The 24341-nt window shown below is 40.7% G+C and overlaps 1 protein-coding gene across 2 annotated transcripts in view; it reads left to right on the top strand.

Moving 5' to 3' along the window:
- The window catches only part of LOC131233587 (MAP3K epsilon protein kinase 1-like), a 55000-nt gene that overhangs the window by 15197 nt on the left and 15462 nt on the right, over positions 1-24341 (top strand). Inside the window, exons 8-15 of one of the 2 annotated variants that reach the window (XM_058230360.1) lie at positions 7896-7997; positions 9445-9576; positions 10409-10480; positions 10705-10805; positions 14340-14454; positions 14700-15125; positions 22470-22796; positions 23932-23979. In XM_058230360.1, coding sequence (XP_058086343.1) covers positions 7896-7997; positions 9445-9576; positions 10409-10480; positions 10705-10805; positions 14340-14454; positions 14700-15125; positions 22470-22796; positions 23932-23979 — 1323 coding nt within the window. The remainder of the gene's footprint in view (positions 1-7895; positions 7998-9444; positions 9577-10408; positions 10481-10704; positions 10806-14339; positions 14455-14699; positions 15126-22469; positions 22797-23931; positions 23980-24341) is intronic. The other variant, XM_058230361.1, reaches the window with a different exon arrangement.

Consider the following 24341-nt stretch of genomic DNA (forward strand, 5'->3'; position numbering starts at 1 on the left):
ATGAGGGAGGGAGTGGAGAGGAGAGAGAGGAGGAGGAGGGTGATGGTGGTGGGTGGTTGGCGGGCTTGGAAGAGGAGGATGAGGGAGGGAGAGAGAGAGGTTGGGATTGGGTTAGGGTAGGGTTAGAGAGTCGGGTCGAGTAGGGTTTCGAATCGAGTCGAGTCTAACCGGATCGAGTTATTGGGTAACTTGAACTCGACTTGGTTGGAGTTCGGATTGGGCGAAACTTAATCGGTTCGGACCCACTCACCCATTCGGTTCGGGTTGAGTCGGATCGGACCGAGTCAGACAAGTCGAGTTAGCCGGATCGGGTTGTCCCGTGCCCACCTCTACTTTCGGCTCTAGCTTGCCAATGAAGTCAGGTATGTCTATTTTCATCTTCTTCATAATGTCATCGGCCACATAGTTGCTTTCCGGTCGGTCCCCTCCAAAATACCTTGGTAAAGTCTCCATGAACGTACCTCATGGAGGAATAGTTCACTCTCAAGCAGTCCTATCAGTGGTTAAATTAGTAGGTGCCACAAGATGCTCTCGAGGAAGATCATCGACCTCATCTTCTTCCTCTGCCACATGCTGTTCGAAAGTCTCACCATCTCTCGTGTCCTATGTGGGGTTTGATGGTACACAATTTCCATCACACCTTGATTCCAATCGCTCCACTCGCATCTCTAATGCATCCATGCGACCCACGAAGTAGTCGATATGATTCGCCATGCATGGCGAGCATGTCATCTCGTCATTCATCTGTAAATCTCCCACGGTAGGATCTGCCTATGTGAGTCGACATTGGCAAACTTAGGGTTCTGATACCAATTTGAAAGCGGACGGGCAACACGGAAAAACAAAGACAAATAAATATGAAATTCAAGGATGCAGTAGGGCTAGGGTTCTTCAGGGAAAAGGAGACTTTAAGGTCCCCATCACTATACAAGGATGATTCCTTGATGCACTACGAGCCCTTTTGCCACCCATATTTTCTCCCCACTACCTCCCTCCATAGGCTATTCTCTTCCACCCCGTACCTCCGCATCCACTTGCCCAATAATGCTAGATTTATCTCTCCTAAGACTGGCTCCCCCTCTTGTAGTTTACATACTTTCTCCCATTTCATAAGATGAAATTTGTGTTTCTCTTTCCCCCCTCTCCACAAAATGTCCCTCTTAGACTTTTCTAACCCATCCACCACCTCTTTAGGACATCTAAATAGAGACATATGGTACATGACTGCCTTTGAAAGTGTAAGCCTTCCTCCCATCGACAAGTGTCTTCTTTTCCAACATGAGAGTCTACTCTCAAATCTTTCAATGACTTTGTCCCAAGGATGTTTGGCCGGTTTCCCTATACACAGTGGTAAACCTAGATATGTGGTTGGAAAAGAGCCTTCCCTGCATCCGACAATCACTGCAAAAGAGGCCACCTCTTCCCTTGATAGACGTACTCCAAGTAGCTCACTTTTTCTGGAATTCACCTTTAGACTAGGCCTGATATTGCCTCGAAACTATGGATGATTATTCAAAGGTTGTCTACCTCCACCGCACCTGCCACGCACAATAGCAATGTATCATCTGCATATTGCAAATGTGAAATTTGGAATTGAGAATTGCCCACTCTGAAACCCCAAACTAAACCCACTGCAATGCCTTTGTCAATCATTTTACTCAGAGCTTCCATAATCACCACAAACAAATATGGTGATAGAGGATCACCTTGACGTAGTCCTCTAGATGCTTGAAAGAAGCCATTTGGAGATCCATTTATCAGAATAGAGAATTTTTCCGATTTGACACGTTCGAATCCACAATCGCCATTTTTCCAAACACCCCAATCAGCCCAACATGTAATCCAAGAATTCTCAATCAACGCAATCATATGCCTTTTCATTGTCCAGTTTTCAGATGACTCCTTCCTACATTTTCTGTGATAAAGAGTCCACAGCTTCCTGTGCAATCAGTGCCGTAGCCACTATTTGCTGACCATCTAGAAACACTCGTGATTTGGATATTACCTGTCCTATCAACGCCCTGAATCTGGAAGGTAAAGGTTTGGCCAAAATCTTGTATGGACTTCCCAATAAACTCATCGGCCTGAAATCTTTTAGGCTTTCTGCCCCTTCCTTTTTTGGTATTGGTGCTACGAAAGTGGCTCCCAATCTTCTTTTGTATTGAGGAGAATTGGATAGTGATCGGATACCGGTTTCGGTAAGCCTCTTTGAGAAAGTAATGGATATTTCTCCAACCACTCTGGTGATAATAGAAACCTGTCCAGTTTTGACTTGACCGCTGTTGACTGCCCATTCGACCATGTATATTTAACATCTCCCATTGGTATATCTGCCAGCTCATGTTTTGCTATCCATTACTTTTAGTACATTGCCGGCCAGTAGATTTCTCGTAAGAAAATCTAACTGCATTGAAATCGCATCCTAATATCCACAGCCATTGCCACTTGCTTTCACATAGATCCAGCTCAGCCCATAATGACTATTGTAAACTCAATTTGTTTGGTCCATATACTGCCATTAAAACCCACCCGAAATTAGATGCTAAATCTTTCAACGCTACTGACAAGGAGAATTGTCCCTCCCAGCTATCTACCTTTGTCCATAGCTTTGAGTTCCAGATTATTAAGATCCCTCTAGCAGAGCCCTCTGCCTTGTTAGCCAGCCTTCAAATTTCCCTCCCCACAAAGAATTCACCGTTCCTTGTTCCACTACTTGTAGCTTTGTTTCCTGAAAAGCAACCATTTGTGCTCTGTAGCGTTTACATATTTCTTTCACTTGCAGCCTCTTTTGAAGGCTACCCAAACCCCAAACATTGCAGTCGATAATCTTCATTTAGTAACTTTGCCTGCCCTTTTCCCTATCACAACTGACTTGTCTTTCTTCTGCCTTCTGCCGCATCTGATTATCTTTGGGAGCTTTGCTTTCTGACAACCTTCTAGGAATAGAACCCTGATCTTCCACTGCTGCTCTACCTCTAGCTACCACAAATTCAAATAATTCCACATAGTCCTGTGGTCTGTCTCCAAAAGTGACACCAACCACATGTGCAATCTGAACCCCCACCCTTTTAACTGTCTTCCTCCCCTCTGCCACTGTGGTTTTGCTTACCGTTCTCTGTCGGGGCTGGGAGTCTACGAGAAACTGCCTGTGAGAGAAACCTTCTGTCATGCCGTCAATTGTTGATGGCCCAGCGGGATGAGACCCACCTGACGCACCTCTATCCTGCTCCCACAAAGCTTTCAACCCCAGTTCTGACATCTCTTCGTGAATGTCCTGCGGCTGCTTTGGTAACCACAATGAGTTCTCATTAGAATCATTATGCTTTTGTAGGTGATCAGAACTTGATGGCCGGCAATCTGTGAGGTCCTCTTCTTGGATGCCGGATTCATTTGATCTTTCGCTTGCTGAAGTGCACTAGCTCAGTCACAGCTCTCTCTGCTTTTGCTAATGAAGCAGACCGAAATTGGCGAAATAGAGAAAAAGACATAGGAGCAGAAAGTTATAGTGTCGATTGAAACACGCGCCATCACTAAAGCGGTCTCCCACATGTGTTAGCTTTAACATGAGCGTATTTCTCCCTTGTGTGAGCAGCACCATACATGGTTGGCCTTTCACATGTGCGAAGGAAATGTTGTGACCCAATGGTTTGAAAAAGTCTTTTTCGCCCTAGCATCGTAACCCTTCCCTGACGTCTTATTTGTTGACAGAAACCAAAAAAAAAAAAAAAAAGAGGGGAGAGAGAAGACACATCTTCTTGAAATATTGTACAGGCATGACATATCTTGCTGTGAAGTTTCGGTTTTTTGCGTGAGGATACCTTACAAACCTTGAATTGCGAAGTCCAACAAAACCATGGATATATATGATATATATATGTATTCCTACTTTTTTTTTAAGTGCATATATATTCCTACTTTAATCAGGTAAATGATCGTGCACATTTTGACACACTTGCTAATATACTATACATATTTTATTATACTTGAATCAAGGTGGCGGAAAGAGACATGGTGGATTTCTTCACTTATCGAAGATGGGGATGCCAAGCATGATTCATAGAGGAGTCCTGGAATAGTTGGGACAATGCTATGACGATGCTACACAAACATTATACATATAATTAGATCCGTTGAAAAGATAATTTGGTGAGTTCTCCAATGGTAACGATTACTTGGCATTTTGAAATTGTTTGGCATGAAAAAAGGCCAATATCTCGAGCAATGAAAATGTGAGGCACAAGGGACTAAAATTTGGTACCTTCTCAAGAATCGGGTGCATGCCTTTAGAAGCACATTTCCATAGGTACAACCAGTGATCGAAATATCGATACTATCGGCCGATATTATTGGTGTCGCACCACTGCGAGACGAAACTCCTCCGATAACCCCCGGAAGATACCAAAAATCCAAAACTTCAGATATCGCATGATTTTATCGTCAATATCGTGCGATATATCGTCGATATCTGCGATACAACGTCGATATCACCGATATTATCGGTATCGCAGTCCAACGATACGAAACTCGTCCGAAGAAAGTAAGAAATTTTTTTGTTGTGCGTAAATGTTCCGAAAAAATCGGAAAAAAAAATGGAGAAACTTTCAAGAGGGTGGATTTCCGTACCTGTAGAGGAGATTTCCTTGATTGGAAGCCACATTTGGTGGGCCATTCGAATTGAAGCTCTCCATTTGTAGGTTAGGGTAAAGAAAATCTCCGAGTCCTTTTTTTTTTTCCTTGAATAGATTTTTGCTTGAAAATGGAAGTGGAAGTGATTTTGGAAGAAAATCTGAAAAAAATCAGAGAAATCCGGAGATTTAGGGAGAGAATTTCGGGGTTTTAGTGTTCTGGAAGGCCGGAACCCTCTTTCCGGAACCTCTCTGCAATTTTTTTTTTAAAAATGGCTTTCGAGCCTTTTTTTATTGGGCTAAACACGCGCGCATGAAGTTTCTGCGTTGGGATGATAGGTGGGGCCACCGTGTTGTTTGTTAGAAATCCGCCATGTCCATCTGTTTTGCGAGCTCATTTTAAGACATGTGACCGAAAATGAGGTTGATCGAAAGCTCAGGTGGGCCGCACAAGAGGAAACAATAGGGAGTCGGTGAGACCGTTGAAACATTTTTATGGCCACAACAGTTTAATACCAGGATAATTTTTTCGTGTTTTCACTTCATCCCAAGGGAATGACCTTATAAAGGGTTTGGATGTCATATAAACATCAAGTTGGAGCCTAGGAAAGTTTCAACAGTAGGAAACTCTTTCCCCAGTTTCCCTCTCGTATGGCCCATTTGATTTTTGGATCTACGTCATTTTCAGTCGCATATCCTAAAATGAGCTTACAGAATGGATGGACGGGGTGGATTTCTGAAAAACATCACAGTGGGCCCCATATTGCATCCCAGCGCAGGAACTTCTTGCAAAAGCCTTTCGCAAGAAGAGGCATCCTCACCTACGCATCTAGGCACGTGCGCACCTTTGCACACCTGTCATGGGCCTCCAATCTGAACAATCCATGTGATGCGGCATCTCATGAAACTTACAAGGACCAATTTTCACCTTGATATAAAACTCTGGTAGGCCATAGCAAAGAAAGATGTAAATCAAGGGAGTAAACTGTTTTCTTTTTCCATGGCCAACCAAAGTTTTAGATTAAAGTAAAAGTTGGGACATAGGGGTTTCATGGGGTACTGAATCACGTGAACCGTTCAGATTTTGGAATAGTATCACTTATGATAAATTATCAGAAAGTTCTCATGATAACCCGTGCGCAACTGAGCATTTTGGTTGGCAGGAAATCCGCTTCCGGCACGGATTGGGAGCTAGAGATAGATGACGGTCCTGTCAGGGGCTCTATATGGCCCACCATGATAGATGTGTTTTATCTACACCATCCATCCATTTTTTATAGGTCATTTAGTGCATGATCCCAAAGTGTAGCCAGATATGTGGCTCAAATGGACCACACCAAAGAAAACAGTGGTTTCAATGGTGGCATCTTTATTCCCACTGTTTTGTCGTGATGTGGTCCACTTGATCTCTGGATCTGCCCCATTTTTTGGCTTATGCTTTAAAATTATCCGAAAAAATGAATGGACAACATGGATACAACGGATGGGGCCCACACAATCTGCCTCTTTTTTTGTGCCAAGACCAATAAAAAAGTAAAGACGTGTGTATTATAAAAAAAAATAATAATAATAAAGTACATTCAATTATCGAGTGAACCATGCTAGAGGAAAAAGTGGTGATTGACTATTAATAAGCCACGAAAGTTTTGGATCAATCGTATATTTGTTTTTTCCTTTCATCCAGCTCATGTGAACTTACCAACATAGTGGATGGTAATTAACACTACAAAAACATTAAGGTGAGCAGTAAGAAGGTTTTAATGGTAGGGACTTTAATCAATACTCTTTCTTATGGCATGGTCCACTAGATAATTGGATCTGCTTCATTTTTGGGATGGTACCGTAGATTAAGGTGGCAAAATAGTTGGACGGTGTGGATATACATGTCTTAATACATTTATAAATGTTATGCATTATATTTGAATATAGTTGCCTTAGTTCAATCAGACAACGCAAACTTAAGATCCTATACAAAGGAAACATATTGTGTGCACTTGTTTTTAAGATGTTATGATTTAAAAGTGTGTATTAATATCTTTTTTTAAGAATATCTGAAGTTCTATTGAAAAATTCAATCATTTTTCTAATGTTTCCCCATGTTTCCCAAAAAGTGCAATAAATTATGCGATACAAATGATATATCCCATGCGATAACCGATATGTATCTGTATCCCAAGGGTGTGGTACATTGTGCGATACCGATATTTAGAACACTGGGTACAACATCATGGCATGTAAGTGATGTTGGCATGATTTTGGACTCTGCACTGTCATGTATTGGCTTATATTGATTGTGCAATAGTGTATCAGAAAGTGTTGTGAAAGAGCAGCGCTCGCTCTGCACCAGTTCTGAGCAAGATCACTGAAGAGACCACACCAATTTCCAGTATAATTTTTGTTTTGTCACTTCCAAACTGAAGAGGTTATCACGATAGTCACAAAATCAGTCTAGGTTTCTAGCAAATGTTTTGTCTTGATTGCTGCAAACTGATTAATAAATGAAAATCCAAGCAACAGTGAAGCAATAATATCTTGGCAGCTGTCAAGACTCTGGACAAAGTTATAGACTATGAAATTATCACTTGGTATTTTTATTCTGGATATTACATATGGAATTAAAAGTCTTAACCAGATTTTTGGATGGATGTCTAATTTAGCAAGTGTTAGAGCTAGCTGTGTACACAATTGGGGGTCACAATATACCACAGACCAGGCATTCATAACTTCAAGCAAATGCATCCTACGTCTGTTCATCAATATAAGTTGGATTGCTTGTGACCTAGACAGATGAGATCTCTCAAAAAAACCTAGACAAATGAGTGTGATAATAACCATTTTCTTTTAGCTCCCTTTAATTAGAGTGAGTTCAAGTTGAAGGCTCTAAAAGGGCAAGGGGATGGCACATAAGGATGTGGGTGGATATGGTAAGAAAAGATTCGATGACCCATGTTTTAACTGCTTGATATGGTCCTTGATAGAGTGGAATAGTGGAAAAGGATTTGTTTAGCCAACCTCAGTTAGTTGGGATAAGGCTTCGATGATGATGAAGAATAAGAATTGGAAACTTCAATTCCTGTGGTATACCACGCCTTTCTAACATTGTGGAAGGAATCTTTGCTTCTGTAAAGTGCTCAAGTCCATTTTAAAATGTGAACTTGATCTATTTGTTCATTTCATTTGATAATTTATCTGCACTAATCGTCTGCTTAGCCCGCTTAATTTTTTAAACTAATTTTCTAGTTAATTTGCGTATGCTAATTATATTTTCAGGGTCTTGTCAAACTCGCTGATTTTGGAGTTGCAACAAAACTAACTGAAGCAGATGTTAACACATATTCTGTTGTTGGAACTCCATATTGGATGGCCCCTGAGGTACCCTCTAATGTTTTCTATATCTTGAAGATGGAATTTTACCTATTATCGTTACAGTGGTGTTGAAGTTTTTAGTTGAAAAACATGTGTATAAGAAATACAAACTACGCATTGTGTATAAGAAATACAAACTACGCATGGCAGATATATTTGCAGAAAGGGTGCATTCTTTTGGAACTGAGGATCTTGTCTTACGAGTAATGTGGATTCTAGTTGATTTTGTGCTTGACAGTTCCATTATTACGTATTTCTTAGTGTACCTGTGGAGTGTGGAGAACATTTTTTTGGTGATTTATTGGGAAAGAAACACCTGAGAGCCTTCATTTCTTTCGGGTTTGAGTTTTTTATTTATTTTATTTTACACACGCACACACACCCCCACACACTCACGCTGTAGTGGGATTTCACCACCTATGGATACTTGAACCCTTGACCGGGTGTTGAAACTCCTGAGAGTCTACCACCGGAGCAAGAGTAAGGATCCGGGTTTGAGTTGCTAGGCCACTGAATTTAGGAAGCACAGCCCCCCCCCCCGTGTGCGCGCATGCTCATCAGGTTCATGCTACTTTTTCATTCTTTGCATTCTACGTTTCTACTAGATGTTATTAGCATTTCCATGCAGAGACTATAGTATGCGCAGGAAGGGTTTCTAACAGAAAGATTTCAAAATGATAGATCTTGGTTTCCTGAGTGTATTTTGCATTAAAACTTTGGCCTCATCTCCTCTCTGATCATAGACACCCCCCCACTTAAGGGTTTCGACTAATATGGTGGCCCCCTTTTCTCTGTAAGCCACGTTCAGCATCATCTTCTAAAGAGTTTTCAAAATGACAGATCTAAGGGTTTCCCCAGTGTTTCCACACTGAAACTTTGGTGGCAGCTTCTCGCTCACAACAAAAGTAGCCTCACCATGGTGCTTTTATCGGTGAGGTAGTGTTAACAGGTTCTTAATCAGTTGTTGGTGCTTAATCAGTCTCGTGACTTGTATTTTGAACTATTGTTGTGCATCATCATCATCATCAGCGATTCAGCATATCCATGTCCCAGGCTCCCAGCTCAGCTATTTGGGATCAGCTTCAGCCTTTTCTCATAATTACTTGGAAAAAGTTTGACAACCTTTGCATACCTGACACCAACCCTCCTTTAATCGGGCTGGGGACTGGCGTTGTTACCAGGTGGAGTTGTACATCCTCTGCGTATGTTAGCAAATCCATGCCATGCTATATTTAACAATGAATTTTGAGATGTTTGTGATATATGTGTTTTAAGTTTGTGTTTTTCAGCAAGTGCTTAGTTTGCAAAATGAATCGTTGTGTACTGGGTATTTCCGTTACAGTGCCTGTTAACCTCTTTGTATTGGTTCCTTATATACTGTTAAACCAGTTCTATTTATAAGAGAATTATAATATGATAACCGTCATACGGGAACTGATTTATCTGGTTTCAGGTGATTGAGATGTCTGGTGTCTGTGCTGCATCAGATATTTGGAGTGTTGGCTGCACTGTGATTGAGCTTCTCACGTGCGTGCCTCCTTATTATGACCTCCAGCCTATGCCAGCCCTCTTCCGGATTGTTCAGGTTTTTCCACCATTCTTGTTGCATTTTTATTTTGTTATCTTGATTTTATTCAGAATACAGTTCCTGAGTTATTGATGGTACAAGTGTTTTTTATTTTTATTTTTATCAGTTTTCTTTCTCTTGAGCAGAATCTTGAACTGCTCCAGCTGCAATCTGATGGGCTTTCCCTTACTATTTCTCCTTTGCCTAACTCAAGGGGACCTGCATGCTTCTTAATTACCATGCTCTCTACATTGAATTGAAACAACTAATTATTTAAATAAAGCAACAAGTCATTCTCATTCATCCCTAGACCAGTGTTGTACAAAAACACATCTAGCTCACAATGTTTGGGACCATGCACAACCTTACAATCGCAAGCATATGAATGCAGTTCTCATCTCCCATTTTACTGTTGTGCTTGTGAGGCACACAATATATGAAGTCTATTGTGGACTGGGGGGATTTACCCATGAACTTTGGCTCACAAAAAGCCTGATACCGGCCAATCCCTACAAAAGTCATTCAAAGTAGCACCAGGTAGAATGAAGTCACACCTGATGCATGGTGTTAACAGTTTGCACCTGTATAGGACGACTCCTGTGCACTCTGAGAAACAAGAAAAAGCAACAAAAATTGGAGTGCCATTTTAATCAGTCAACAATGCAGAGGTCACATAGCCATGACTGCTCTTCGAAGAATAAAATGCTTTTGGATGTCACATTTTCCTAAATAGCATGCAAAAGAATGTAGATTAGCAACCACAAGGAATCTCCCGCTGCCCAATTTTGGGAACTGTATGTTATTTTTGACTTAAATACACACCACTGACGTATTTTATTGTGATTTTCAGGATGAGCATCCTCCCTTACCTGATGGCATATCATCTGGCATGACAGATTTTTTATGTCAGTGTTTCAAGAAGGTAATGCAATAGAAATATCTTTTACATATTTTTGAACACTTTTTCCCATTTTCCCTCATTGCTTGGTTTAGTTTCTCGTATTCCTTAACTTTAGGATTTTAACTTTAATTTTCTTATTGTCTAGGTTTTTCTTCTCTCATTCATGGAATGTTCATTTGGAAATTGTATTTGTAATTCATCATTTTCCAGTCAACTGCTGACTTAACATCGGTTGTATATTTCAGGATGCAATGCAGAGACCAGATGCAAGGACGTTACTGTTGCATCCTTGGATACAAAATTGCAGGCCTGCTTTGCAATCCTCTCTCCGCCAAACGGGTGTAAGGTATATATCTTGGTAAATAGTTATGGACATTGATTGCATGACAAGTATTTTGTACCTGGATCCATTTATCAGTTACACACTCCTTTATACAGGATCCTGATAGTTCCTGCTATTGGCAAATATAAGTCATCTTGATTGAAAAATATTCAAATCATGTAGTTGATGCAAGTACTTATTTATTTATCACTGCCTGTGAAATTTTACTACCATCAAATGGTGCCTCATTTTTTGTTCTATGTTCAGACATTGATGTGGCGTGTACACATTTCAGAAGCCTTGTATTGTATCAAGTTTGTCTTGATGGTTATTTATGTTGGCCATAGAAACTCATTTTTGACAGCACAGTATAATGTTGTGTGTTTATTTTTGCGCCCCCCCCCCCTTTTTTTTTGTAAAAAAAAGTTTATTTTGTGGCGTTGACTTATCTGGTGTAAAAGATTTTTCTCTGGTTTCAGCTTAGCCTGCAGCACATCTGAAGAACATAGTATGTATTAGAAAAGCATCGTTTATTACAAGTTAGCTCACAAGCTTCGTAGCAGGTATCATGGATGAGGAAGAGACTCCCAATGCACCTAGATGATCTTGACACCCCTTAGCATGGGCAGTGACAATATCGTTTTCTTGACTTAGGCCCTGTCTGGGATCAAGAAAATGAGAATGTGAATCTGGTAAATCCTTGAACTTGTCAAATTCATGGATTTGTGTTTTTTCGAGGGATAAAAGCAATTTTATAAGAAAACCCGCCAAAAGCAAGGAAAGGATTCAACAAAAATGAAAAGCAAGAAACGAAAGGCCAGCTGAAGCGACCGAAACATGAACAGCCCAACTCATAAGGAGGCCTTTGACTTTACTAATAACCTGCTTGACTCTTTCACAAACATTCCGGAAACAACGCCTATTCCCCACTCTTGTGGTTTTGCATTGGATTTGGATTTGGAAAATTCCAAAGTCCACTGTTTGGGAATCAAAGCTACAAATCCATGAATTTGGGGGGCAATTATTGTAATGGCAGATCATTTATTGGAAGGAAATACCATGACAGGAAGGTCTCTTATGTATGTTGTGGATGGAAAACATACAAGTAGCTGGATGTGGAGCTCACTGTGGTGCATGTATGATTTCCAATCCATCCAGGAGGGTTGCCTCATCATGAAAATGAGATGGGCCAAAAATCATGCCGATCCAACCATCATGTGGGCCACACGATGGAAAACAATCGAAAACCACCCAAAAACCTTGAAATTCACATGGTGGCCCATTTGTTGGTTGGATCGGCATAATTTCGGGGGCACCCATTTTCATTATGTGGCAACCATGTTGGACCTTTTGTATGTCATACATACATGATGGCGGCCTGGGATACCCACAACCAATTGCATCTACAACTAGTGTGTGAGACTTTCACATTACTTTTTTTGCTTTTAAAAGAGTCTCATTTAAAGGATTTGCCAAGTCCTTTGTTTTTCCTGGGAATTTGGATTTGCCCCAAATCCATGGTTTATGGAGTTGTGGATTTGGGAAATCCACAGATTTGGCAAATTGCCAACAAAAAAACAAAAGGGGAGATTTGGAATTGTAAATCCTTGAACCAAATCCCTCACTCTAAGGCCCAAACAGCGCCTTTGAACATTGAGCAGGGAAATGCTTAACAGTTCCGTGAAATCTCAAATATCTTTGATGATTAAAGAGCTCTTTCATTCTTAGAAGATTGAGGCAGGTTCCGCTTGATAACTTTACTTAAAGGTGTTGGGTGTTCATTGTTGTATATTTCAATTCCTGCCTTTCTACTTTAGGCCCTTTTTCTTTTATAATTAATTTGCAATATCCATAGGAAAAGTCCACTTGATAACATTCTGGGAATTTCTCACTAATTATGAAAACCTCCGATGAGGATGAAAATAAAAATTTCAATCCCTCCCAGCGTTTGTGTTTATGCTGCCACTCATATCTCGCCCAGTGTTAGTACTTCAACCCAATTAGTCCAGAAAATGGTTAAGATTTTTTAACCTTCCTTTAAATATATACCATTCCAGAAAACACCAATTTGATAGCCCAAGGTGTCTAATATAACTTGCATAAAAATTTAGCATCCGGAGATCTGGTGCATTTTATTACTGGTTTCTGCATACTTCCACACCTTTGGCGATCATTGGAGAATCGTTTAACATGTCATCTGCTACTAAGCGTCATTGTTTTAAATAGCGAATAGCGTGTAGCATGGTGTTCAACCCTCTGAAGCATGAGGCGTAAGCTACATAAGCTACACGCTACTTCTAGATTTTTAATCAAAGTTGTGCTTGGTTGCACCAATTCATGATATTCTGCACTAAATTAGACTAATTAGTAATAAAATTTAACAAAATCTCATGATATTTGGTGCAACCAAATGCAACTAAAGTAATAAGAGAGGGCAATGAAGTATAAAGGTAAAGAAAGAGCAACAAAACTGATTTAATTCTCAAAGTTGTGCTTGGTTGCACCAATTCATGATATTCTGCACTAAATTAGACTAATTAGTAATAAAATTTAACAAAATCTCATGATATTTGGGGCAACCAAATGTGACTAAAGTAATAAGAAAGGGCAATGAAGTATAAAGGTAAAGAAAGAGCAACAAAACTGAATTAATTCTGTTACTTGTACTATTTTATTAAAAGCATTGAAAGGTTTAGTTAATTTTTATTGAAAATAGAAAAAAAGAATGATTGAAAACATTAATTGATTTTTTCATTGCCTAGCACCCCAGGGTGGGGAATAGGGAAAAGAGGGAGAAGGGTGTGGCGTGTAAGTTTATTAGCGACTCTTTGGGCTCTATGTCGGGAAATGAACCAATGCTGCTTCAACAACAAAGTGAATGGACCGGTGCAAGTTTTCAATAGGGCAATTCTTAATATAAAGGATTGGGTAGAGTCATGGATAGCTCAATCTTGTCTCCTGGTTCTTTTGGGGGAGTTTTTGGGGGGTGTTGTATTTTTGTATATTTATATGCTTTGGCTTCGGCCTTTTTTAATACACCATCATTGTTCAAAAAAAAAAAGAAAAAAGAAAACATTAATTGATTTTAATGTTGTAGTGAAAAATAACTTGCAATGTGAGCTACGTAGCGTGTAGCATAGTTCATGTGGCATGTAGCGTATGCAAATGATCATTTAGCGTATGCTACATGCAACTTAAACTATTTTCATGAGTTACATAGCATTAAGGCTAAGCTACGCTACGTAGTGTAAGTTACGCGCTACATAGCGTAGCTATTTAAAACACTGGTAGTATGTGTTTTTTACTTATCACTGATGCCCTGTTAAAGTTTATAACAGTCTCTCAAATTTTACTTTGTGTTTAAAGGTTCTCTTATTTCTCTTCTTGGTTACACACCATCATGATTCACTATTGAGAGCAACTTCAACATCATTTTGCACATCTAACTCTGTTTTCTGTTTCTTGTTGATAGTTTATGTTAAGCGGGACTTGCAAATTTCCATTTGGGCACTTCTGTAACTTGAACGATTATCAGTCTAACAATTCGAGTTGTTTCAGGAATAGTCAGGAAGATGTTTCAATGCCCACAGAAAGCTCAAATGCGGATGATCAGAGCAATGGTGAAAGCCCTTCTGGGGAGAAAGCAAAGAGAGATGCCTCTGAGTTCGAACCAGTGAGAACTGAGAACGTCTGTTACCATGACTATATGTGATTTGCTAAATGCATAAGCACGACAATCTTCCTGAGAAATAAGCATTCTGATTGCATGCTCAACATTCTCTGTTCATTTTTATTTTTTTTGCTGATCGAACATTTATTCGCAAAATCTTATTGTGGATTGAAGCACCAGACTTCTATTTGTCTCCCTGTGTCTCAAATTTAGTGTCTTATTATTATTATTATTTTTTCATGCTTCAGGAAGCCTCTAAGAAAGAGTTATTATCAACAGAAGCTTTTGATATGGGCAGATCTGATAAGGACCAGAATATAAAGGTTAATGTTGTTCAGGAAAACTATGCTAACTCAAGTTCCAAAAATCCAAAAGGTGATGCGTTTGTTGACCAAGATCACACCTTAGCTTCCCATGAAAAGTGGTCCATAAAATCAATTTCTGGTAGGCAGTCATCTGCTAGAGAAGAGGCTCATAGCAATCCACCAGAATCTCAAGAGCTATCAAATGTGATAGATCTAGATAATGTGGTGTTGAATGGGGAGTTGGACACTCCGAAGTCAAGAAAGAAAAACATTATAGCCGGAGAAAATGAAGGAAAGTGGGGTTCTGTTCTTGGCGAAAGTAATTTACTTGGCCCTCGGTTGAGGGTTCACGAAGCTAGTCCTCAAAAGGTAAAACTTCTTCCTGTTTGCCTTCTCCTTTGCTCATGAATACATGACTCAGGTGGATTATGATTCATGTAGCCTACCTCAATTAGTTGGGACAAGGATCAGATGATGGTGATGATGATCTCTAGAAAGTTACATGACCGAAACAGTCTGTTTTTTCTTGCTGTTTGCTGCATTTTCTTGCTATTGTAGCTATGTTTGGTGTCCCTTTCGGATTTGGTTTTTGTTTCTGTTGTTGTATTCTTGCTGCCTAGTTTTCTTCTTTTCTTATTAGTTTTTTTTTTTCGAAAAGTAATAATTTTATTGAAGAAGACAAAAAAGGCTAGAGATAAGTGATAACAAGAAAAGAGAAAGAGAAATAAAAACAAAATCACAAAGAATAGCACAAGCTCAACACCCAACGGGTTAGGGATCCCAATCCTTAATCAACGATAAAACCTTCATAACAATAATGACTATGGATTCACTGCTGTTCCCAAAGCACCTGCTGTTTCTTTCCATCCAAATAGACCACAGGACCACAATCAAGGCAAGCCACCATCTCGACCCGTCTTTGGATCGAGGACCCCCTTCATGCCATGACAGAAACAACGCCTCCATAGACTTCGGCATAACACATGGACCATTGAAGACTGAGAGTATGTTGTCCCACACCCTCTTCCCAAAAGGATAATGGATGAAGATATGCTCCATCGATTCCTAAGTAGCAAGCTGAGAAACCTCCTGACCAATCCCTCAGCCAGATCAACATATCTTTTTCACCTAGATTGGTGCAAAGGCCACCTAGGTGAGAGAGAAGCCTTGCCATCTCCTTGACTTCGACATCCAAAAGATTGCAACGACAAGGGGGAAGCCACACACCACCTTGATCCTGACCAGAATAACACTTGGCAACCGAGATGTTCTCAATTGAACACAACCTCACAATACTAGGGAACTTAGATATGAGAGTGGTCTTCCCTACCTAAATATCGTCATAGAATATGATATTTTCCCCGTCTCCAATTGCAAGTCCAATCTCTGAAAAAATTTGGGTGCCATCCTTGTGATTGATTTTCAATAAAAGGAGGCTCTATAGAGTGAAGACCCCATACTTTCTAGTAATAACGGATATGTACAGACACCCCTCATCCACCCTAATCTCCAAACCCATTTTCCTAGTAAAGCAGAATTAACATCCTCTAACCTCTTAATTCTCGCCCCACCCTCCTTGAAAGGCCTGCAAACCTCCCCCCAATTCAAGATGTGGAACTTGCCTTTATGAGCTTTGCCTTGCCAAAGGAACTCTCTTCGCAACCTGTCAATTCTTAAAAGAACCAACTTAGGATAGTGGAATAAAGACATAAAAGAAAGAGGAAGGTTTGAGAGTGCCGACCTAATCAAAGTAATTCTACCACTCGAAGAGACATAAGTCTTTCTAGGGCGACTTCTTCCACTCCATTTTTTCAATGACCGCATCCCAAAGGTGTTTAGTAGGTTTTCCAATAAATGGAGGGAACTTGAGTCAAGAAGACGAAAAGGGCCTTGGTTGATAGGTGAAAATCTCAACCAACGAGTCAACTTCCCTCACCTCCAAATGGACCTCCGGGATTTCGCTCTTGGAAAGTTTAACCTTTAGGCTTGAGACCACCCCAAAACATTGAATGATTTTACGTAGATTGTCCACCTTGGACAGTTGGACTTCGCCGCTTCACAAAAAAATGAGCGTGCCATATGTGAACTGGAGGTAAGAAATATGATAGGCAACGTTCGCAATCTTGAAGCCCTTGAACAAGCCCACTGATTGCCACTTACTAAGCATTCTACTAAGGGCCTCAGACACGACCACAAACAAAAAAGGGGGAGAGGGGGTCACCCTGATGGAGACCCATGGAAGCTTTCAAAAAACCAAAAGGATACCCATTGATGAGTATTGAAAAGTTGATTGAGGAAACACAATAATGGATCCAGAGCCCCCATTTTTCCTACACCCTAACCTGCCCAACATGTAATCCAGAAAATCCTAGTTTCCATGGTCATAGGCCTTCTCTAAGTCCAGCTTATTGACTGTCCCTTTCCTACCATCTAGATGTCACACATCAATACATTTATGGGCGTTTAGTGCACTATCAATAATTTGCCTGTCAAAGATGAACACACGTTGAGAAGAAGATATTACCTTTGAAAGGATTGACTTGAACCTTTGGGGCAAGATTTTTGCAATGATCTTATATGGACTGTTGATAAGACTAATGTTTCTCCCTCAACCTTAGGGATGAGAGCTAAGAACGAACTCCTCTCTTTTGACAATCGACCAAGCGAAAAAAACTTAGTGAGAAGCTCAACAAATCACCTATTATAAATTCCTAGAAAATTTGAATGAAGGCAATGGGAAACCCATTCGGCCCCGAGGCCTTATCTTTCTCGAGAGCCACGATAGCATCCTTAGCTTCTTTTTCCAAAACTAGTTCCTTGAGAGCCTCCGCTTTAATGGTCAAGATTATGTCGAAGTCCAACTTATATAGACTCGGATGTGCCCAATCCTCTTTTGAAAGAAGCCTCAAATAAAAATTGACTATGGCTGAGCAGATTTGATCTTCGTCGTTGAAATGCTCTTGCCATCAACCAACAAGACAATTTTAGCCGTGAAAGAACTTCGTGTTCTTATCCTCTTTAAGCCAAATAACCCTTGATCGCTGGCGCCTTTTAATCTCTGCCTCCTTCAAGTGACTACTATAAGATAAGCATAGCTTTTTTCCCTTCTGCCTGCTCAGCTTCAAACAGTATCCCCCTTCCTCTTTGAGGTCGAGCTCATGGATAGCCTTGAGGATACTATCCACCTCATTGTCTCTTTGCCCATATACCTCTTTCTTCTAGGCCTTTAACTTACTTTTCAAGGCTTTAAACTTCTTCAACCACCTAAATCTAGCAAAGCCCTGAACTTGTAGAGATGTCTACCAATTCAACACCAGATCAGTGAATCATTCCACTTTAAGCTAGGCTAATTCGAAGCGGAAAGGTTTGGGCCCCCGATTATCTTCAGGAACTTCTAGAAGAATTGGACAATGTTCAAAAGCGGGTTTGGGAAGGCTCCTTTGAAACACTAGAAGGAATCTATCCACCCACAAGGGTGAGACATGAAACTAGTCAAGCTTGGACATTGCAAAATTCGCTTGCCTATTGGACTAGGTAAATGTCACCCCTCCCATTGTCAAGTCAACAAGCTCGTGCTTTTGATCCCAATTTGAAAAACCACGCATGTTATTGGAAATATGCGTTCCTTTATACTTTTTGTGCGTAAAGCGGACTACATTGACATCCCCTCCCACACACCATAGGAGATGCCACCTTCCTCAGGCAACAAACAACTCCTAGAACAAGGGGCGAAGAGATGGTTGATTCGACTTATAAACCCTAGAGATAATCCAACGGAAAGATGACGCAACATCTTTCAGGACCATGAGACTGAGAACCTCCCACATCAACTATCTTCCCTAACCCAAGTTGTGCAATCCCACAGGACTAACACACCTCCCATTGAACCCACATCTTCAAAAACCTCCCACTTGAGACCCTTATACCAAAAATCGACTTGATCACACCCTAATTAACCTACTTGAGCTTAGTCTCTTGAATAATGATCACCCCAGCTATAGATTTCTTACATACCTTCCTCAACTAGAGCCTCTTTTGCTGACTCCATAGACCCCTCACGTTCCAACTGAGGATCTTCATTGGGAAACAATCCTAAACCCTCTTCACTTCTATCCCCTCTAGGGATAGCCTCCTCTTCATTGGCCCAAAGACCCCAAGACCCACCCATTGAGGATTGAATAAGAGAAGTTTCCAAGTCTAGGGGAGCCACCCATTGAAAGGAAGGAACAAGGCCCATCATCTCGAGACATATAAAATGAGAAGGAAACGGGGAGGTACAACTTACATAAAAAGGCTAGGTGTTCCCCCCCTTCTTGATCCCACCATCTCTTAGGCAATCCTATGGACTAAGCATACACACGTCAATCAAAGAGGAGGGTCAATTGATATCTAACACTTAGAGCACCCCAATTGCAGCTTTTTTGACGGTAAACTCTCTTCACTTCCTACGTCACTCCCTCTAACACGGACCCTCTACCATCCACTTGCCCTATGCTGAGAGAAAAGGTATACATGGCACCTCAAGATGGCCAACCATTATAGCCCTTGTATATCTACGCCTTCCCCCCCACCCCCCCAAAAGAAAAAAAAGAAAAAGAAAAAAGAAAAATAAAAAATCACTCCTCTAGTTGCTGACGTCTCCTCGCTGTCAATTTAGGAGACAAGTGTCGATACGTTTATTGCCTCGCCTTCTTCGGTGCTACGTTGAATAATCCAACTGGTCCACGTATCAATGCCACTAGCTACCCCTTATCTCCTCATCTTGACACCCATCTCAGAGAGAGGAAAACACACGTCGCTTGAATTGATACCTTTCTTGCTTCATCGTCTCGCAAAAAGCTATGAATGCACACGTGTCACCTCATCTCAATGGTGGTGCCACCAAGAAGCGAGCTCAGAGTAATTATGCGGCCCAGGCAATAGGCTGGCTGACAGCTGTTCGTCTGACCCACCTCCACTACTACCCTACTAGGTAATGGGACACATCCCACCATCCGACCCTCTGGTTTCACCTACCCAATGCAAACTTAACCCTTTTGCCCATGTCCTTCTCCCTGAATTCGGAGTTCCGTAGGAGCATCGAAGTGGTACATCTTCACCCGTCCACCATTGCTCTGCTCCTCGAAGCTTGTTGCATGCCCTCTTTCTGCTACTTTTCAACGGAATCCCCAACCTAAATGTGTTCCCTCCCCGCCCTAAATATGTAGATAAGGATTTTCTTCTCGCCAACCATCACTAGTATAAAATACAAGATGACTATTGATTTTGTCACCCCTACGCCCACTCTTGTCGCCTTGAGGTCTTTCCACCCCTCCATCGTCAGATCAATGGATGCTACATCATCAATGCAGGAAACCACTGCTGCCATCACCTACACAAACCAATCTTCCCATATGTAGATGGATGAAACTAGTCCATTCCGAGAAACATGGCTTGCTAGGATGCAACGATCTACATTCTCAGACTTACATAGAGAAACCCATATTTTCAATTGCCTAAGGAAATGCATGATACAATCGTTTTCTCCTAATTCGCAACACTCATCCAGTCATTGCCCTAGCTTTGACGCCATCGCCCCCTTAAGAGAAACAACCAGGCTTCATTGTAGAGATTTCCAGTTGTTATCAACGACCAGGGGTTGGACCTTGATCTCCGGCCTAGATGAGGCTTCTTCCCTCCACTCCCATCTACCCTGACCCTTCAGAGGGTTTGTGAGACCGTCAACTGACATTGCATCCAGCTTCTTCGGTGTCACCGCATCTTGGTAGGACTTCTTTCTCTCCACCACCTTTTGCTCCTCTAACCTTCCCCCTAGCTTCCTGACCCTCTCCTGAGTCGCAATCTTAGTTCTGTAGTGGGCCTTCTGGACTCACATCTCTCTCTCACCAAATTGTTGTCCCTCGAGCCTCTCTACCGCCCTAACCATCTCCTCCGTGTTGCTTATGCGCATGAAAGCAAAACCATGGATAACAGTTGAACCCCTAACCCTAGGTAAACTACCTACCTAACTTCTTTGAACTGGCGAAACACTCTAGGGAAGTTCAGAGTCATCCATTCCTTCGAGAAATTCTCCACAAAGATTGTTGGGAGTTCCTGATAAGCTTTGTCTCATGGTACCCTTACGTCTAAAACCCCTCTTCTTCCCATGATCTACCCTAACCTAGTCCCCTTCCTCTCCCTCACCAACCCCACTGGACAAAGAACCCCCTAGGTCTACCACCACACCTTTACCTTTCGAAGATGGCCTACCTCTTCGTAGAGATCCCTTACTACCTCGAGCAATAGGGTTACCGCCTCTGCCTCTTGACACTTCAATCTTCTTGTGTTGGAATCGTCTTCGAGTTTCTCTGCTAGTCCCACCCCTTGAACGCCTCACTTGCCTTCTGCTCCTGCCTTCTTCTCAAGAGTGTAATCTTCTTGATAGACTCCCAATCTCGATGTCGATCTTGACCACCATCCTAATCAAAGACTCCCTCGAGCGTAATCTCTCTCTCTCTCTCTTGGGTGAAGTCCCTAGCGTACATTTCTCAGTCTAAACCGTATGTTTCGCAGTTTAGATTAGAGGAAACCTAGGCAGAACTTCTGGTAAGGGTAATTGAGGAAGCCCCAAACAAGAAAACCATAATGGTAAATCTTTTATTCACAGGAGCAACCTGTTGTTCATAACATCATCTTGACGAAAATTTTATTATCCATTAAAAAACACCATTTTCTTTTCGTTGTTTATCCTTTCTCTTCGTTTATCTTTTGTCAAATTCTTGCATTTTCTTGAATTCTATAACAGGCCTTTTCCTCATTATGTGGAGGTAACATTGAATCATGGGTTATCAACTCCTCATCTTTGGCGGTGGTCATTATAAATTGAAAGAAATCATATTTTGTCATTGCTTTTAAAATTATCATGTTGTCATTGTATTCTTGTCCCCGCTCGCAGTCATTTAATAAAATTCTCCATTACTCTTCAAAAAAAGAAGAAAAAAGGGTCTTATGTGGGTTTTTGTGTGGTTTCTGGTTGTTTGTTTGTGTATGCTGGACTGAAAAAGGTATTTTGCAATTCTTCTAGGTTTCTTAGCAACATTGACTTCTCTAGCTTTTCCAAAACTATCCTTTTCCACCCCTATATATCATTAAGGGCATGTTTGGATATGAGGAAAACCGTGAACATCCAGGGCAATGGAAAAGGTTTTCCATTGATGTCACCTTTTGTGTTGTTTGGAGAAGCAAAAAAAATGGTGGATTCCACCAAGTAGTTCTTACTCTTTTCCATAGTTTGGATTCTCAAGAACAGGAATATGAGATTTTTATTTTTTATTTTTTGAGGGGTAACATTCCTAGGGATTGAACCCTAGATCACTCACACACACTATACAGTCTCCACCGGCTCATCTAATGACAATCATGTCTTCATTGAACTGATATTTGCTGACTATGCATGTAGGCGTGATGTTTTTAGCATCCTCACATAAAGCCATGAAGGGCAGCCTTGACTGTTGAAAATCATAATACACGTGTTTCTTAAGATATTGTTGGAAATTTTCTTGGGGCAACTGTGTATGCACGGGTGGTTCATTTCAATTGCTTCCATGTTTACTGGTGCATTATAGACACTAGAGCTGGCCTGTTATGCCTGTAAAGGAACTTTTTTTTTTGGAGATAAATATGTTTTAAGCCAACTGTGAATCTCATTGACTTTTGGAATCACTTCTATTAAAGGCTGCGAAACCATCAGTTGTTTCTGGAAATCATGATATCAGTAGATTCAGTGACACGCCGGGAGATGCATCCCTGGAGGATATATTTCAGCCATTGTACAGAATTCAGGAGGATCGAGCAGCTGAAGCTTCTACATCCGCTTCTTCTTCCCACATGAATCAAAGCAATGCAGTTCCACATGATGCTAAGAATGACCTGGCAACAAAACTTAAGGATAGGATGGCTCAGAAACGAACAGAAAATGAAGCAGGGCAGAGAAATGGGGGTGACCTGTTGCGACTTATGATGGGCGTTCTGAAGGACGATGTGATCGATATTAACACTTTGGTATGTTGTATCTTATAGCTGTAGATACTTGATTGAATCTTTGATATATAGTTTAAGCCCAAGGAATAGACTTGAAGTAGACTTTATGCCTTTTCTTCCATCTTGCCAGGCATAAGCCTCGAGCACGACACCCCTCCAGAAACTAGGATCCAAGTTTTTGAATTGAGATTTTATTCTCTGATGTGCCTCAACCTTTTCGGTTTACTATTTATTGTTGATGTTTATGTTTTTATGACATTGTTTATATTGTTAACTTGCCTTTTTGTAAAATCTCTTCTATTTATCATGGTTTTAGTGCATTCTGATCGTTGATTGTTTTATTGTCTTCTTACTTCCACATGGTTCTAGTCACGTCCTGGACATTTTCATGGCAAGTTATAAATTGTTGACTTAAACTTGTCTTGAGTTAATAATCTCAGCTGAGTGTTTGAGATGATTAGCAAAATGATGAAGATTATGAGCAGTGAGTGGATGATTCATTTATGTTTTTCTTAGTAGTGGAAAACAGGGACAACATTTAAGCAAAAAAAAAATATTGTAACTATTTCCCTTCATTTGCCTGGTTGCCTTTGTTGTCACTTGCCTATTCGGTTTTGCCAAAAGTATGGGGATTTTTGAGGAAGAGTTCATTTTAGCATTTTTATTCATTGATTGAACGACGTTGATGCAGCTGCTATGCAGTCCAGGTAAAGGAGGGTTGATGTCATGTGGGCAGCCAGTCACTGAACTTTTGCCAAGCAATCATGTGAATTCCTGTTTTGAATCTTGATTCCGGAAATGTGATTCTTGATGCTGACTCCAAATGAGATTCCTGTTTTTGAAGCTTGATTAACTCTCTCTCTTTTTTTTCAACTTTTCTTTCTTATGAAAATAGGTCCACCCCTGCTTTTCTAAAAAAAGAAAAAGAAAAAGGAAAAAAAAGAAGAAGAAGACCACCCCTAATAGCTTGGACAAGTATTTAATTAATTGATTGAATCTGGCCTTTATTTTTATTTTTATGTTTGACACTGGAATGCTGGCTAGATGCCTGTGAGTTGCTAATGTTACATCCAGTAGAATGATTGTAGTTTCTGGATGCAGATGGACACCGTATGTTTCTAATATTAATTTGTTGTTTGTTTACTTTCTGGTTCAGCAGGTTTTTGATGAAAAGTTGACCGGAGAAAACCTTTTCCCTCTACAGGTGCATATTCTTTTACCTCACTTGATTTCTAAGCAACTTATGCTAATGCGTTGGAAGGAAATGACTACATCTGTGACTGCCTGAGATTTGATGGTATATAATCTATACTATATATGATGAAAATACTTCAATTGCCTTTTTCTAAAAATTTTCCTTTGATATTTAATTTCTATAATCACATAACTTAGGATGGTTGCATTTCAGAGTTTTTTGTTTTTTGTTTTTTTGTTTTTTTGCAATTTCCTATTTTAGGAGCTGGTGACTTATCTCTCCCACGGGCCACACCCCACCTTCCCACACGTCTCTCACAGAAACATATGCCTTAGTACTTGTGAATACATGGCATGTGCTGGATGCAAACC

This window comes from Magnolia sinica, chromosome 18 (genome assembly GCF_029962835.1).
Source record: "Magnolia sinica isolate HGM2019 chromosome 18, MsV1, whole genome shotgun sequence".
Classification (NCBI taxonomy): domain Eukaryota; kingdom Viridiplantae; phylum Streptophyta; class Magnoliopsida; order Magnoliales; family Magnoliaceae; genus Magnolia; species Magnolia sinica.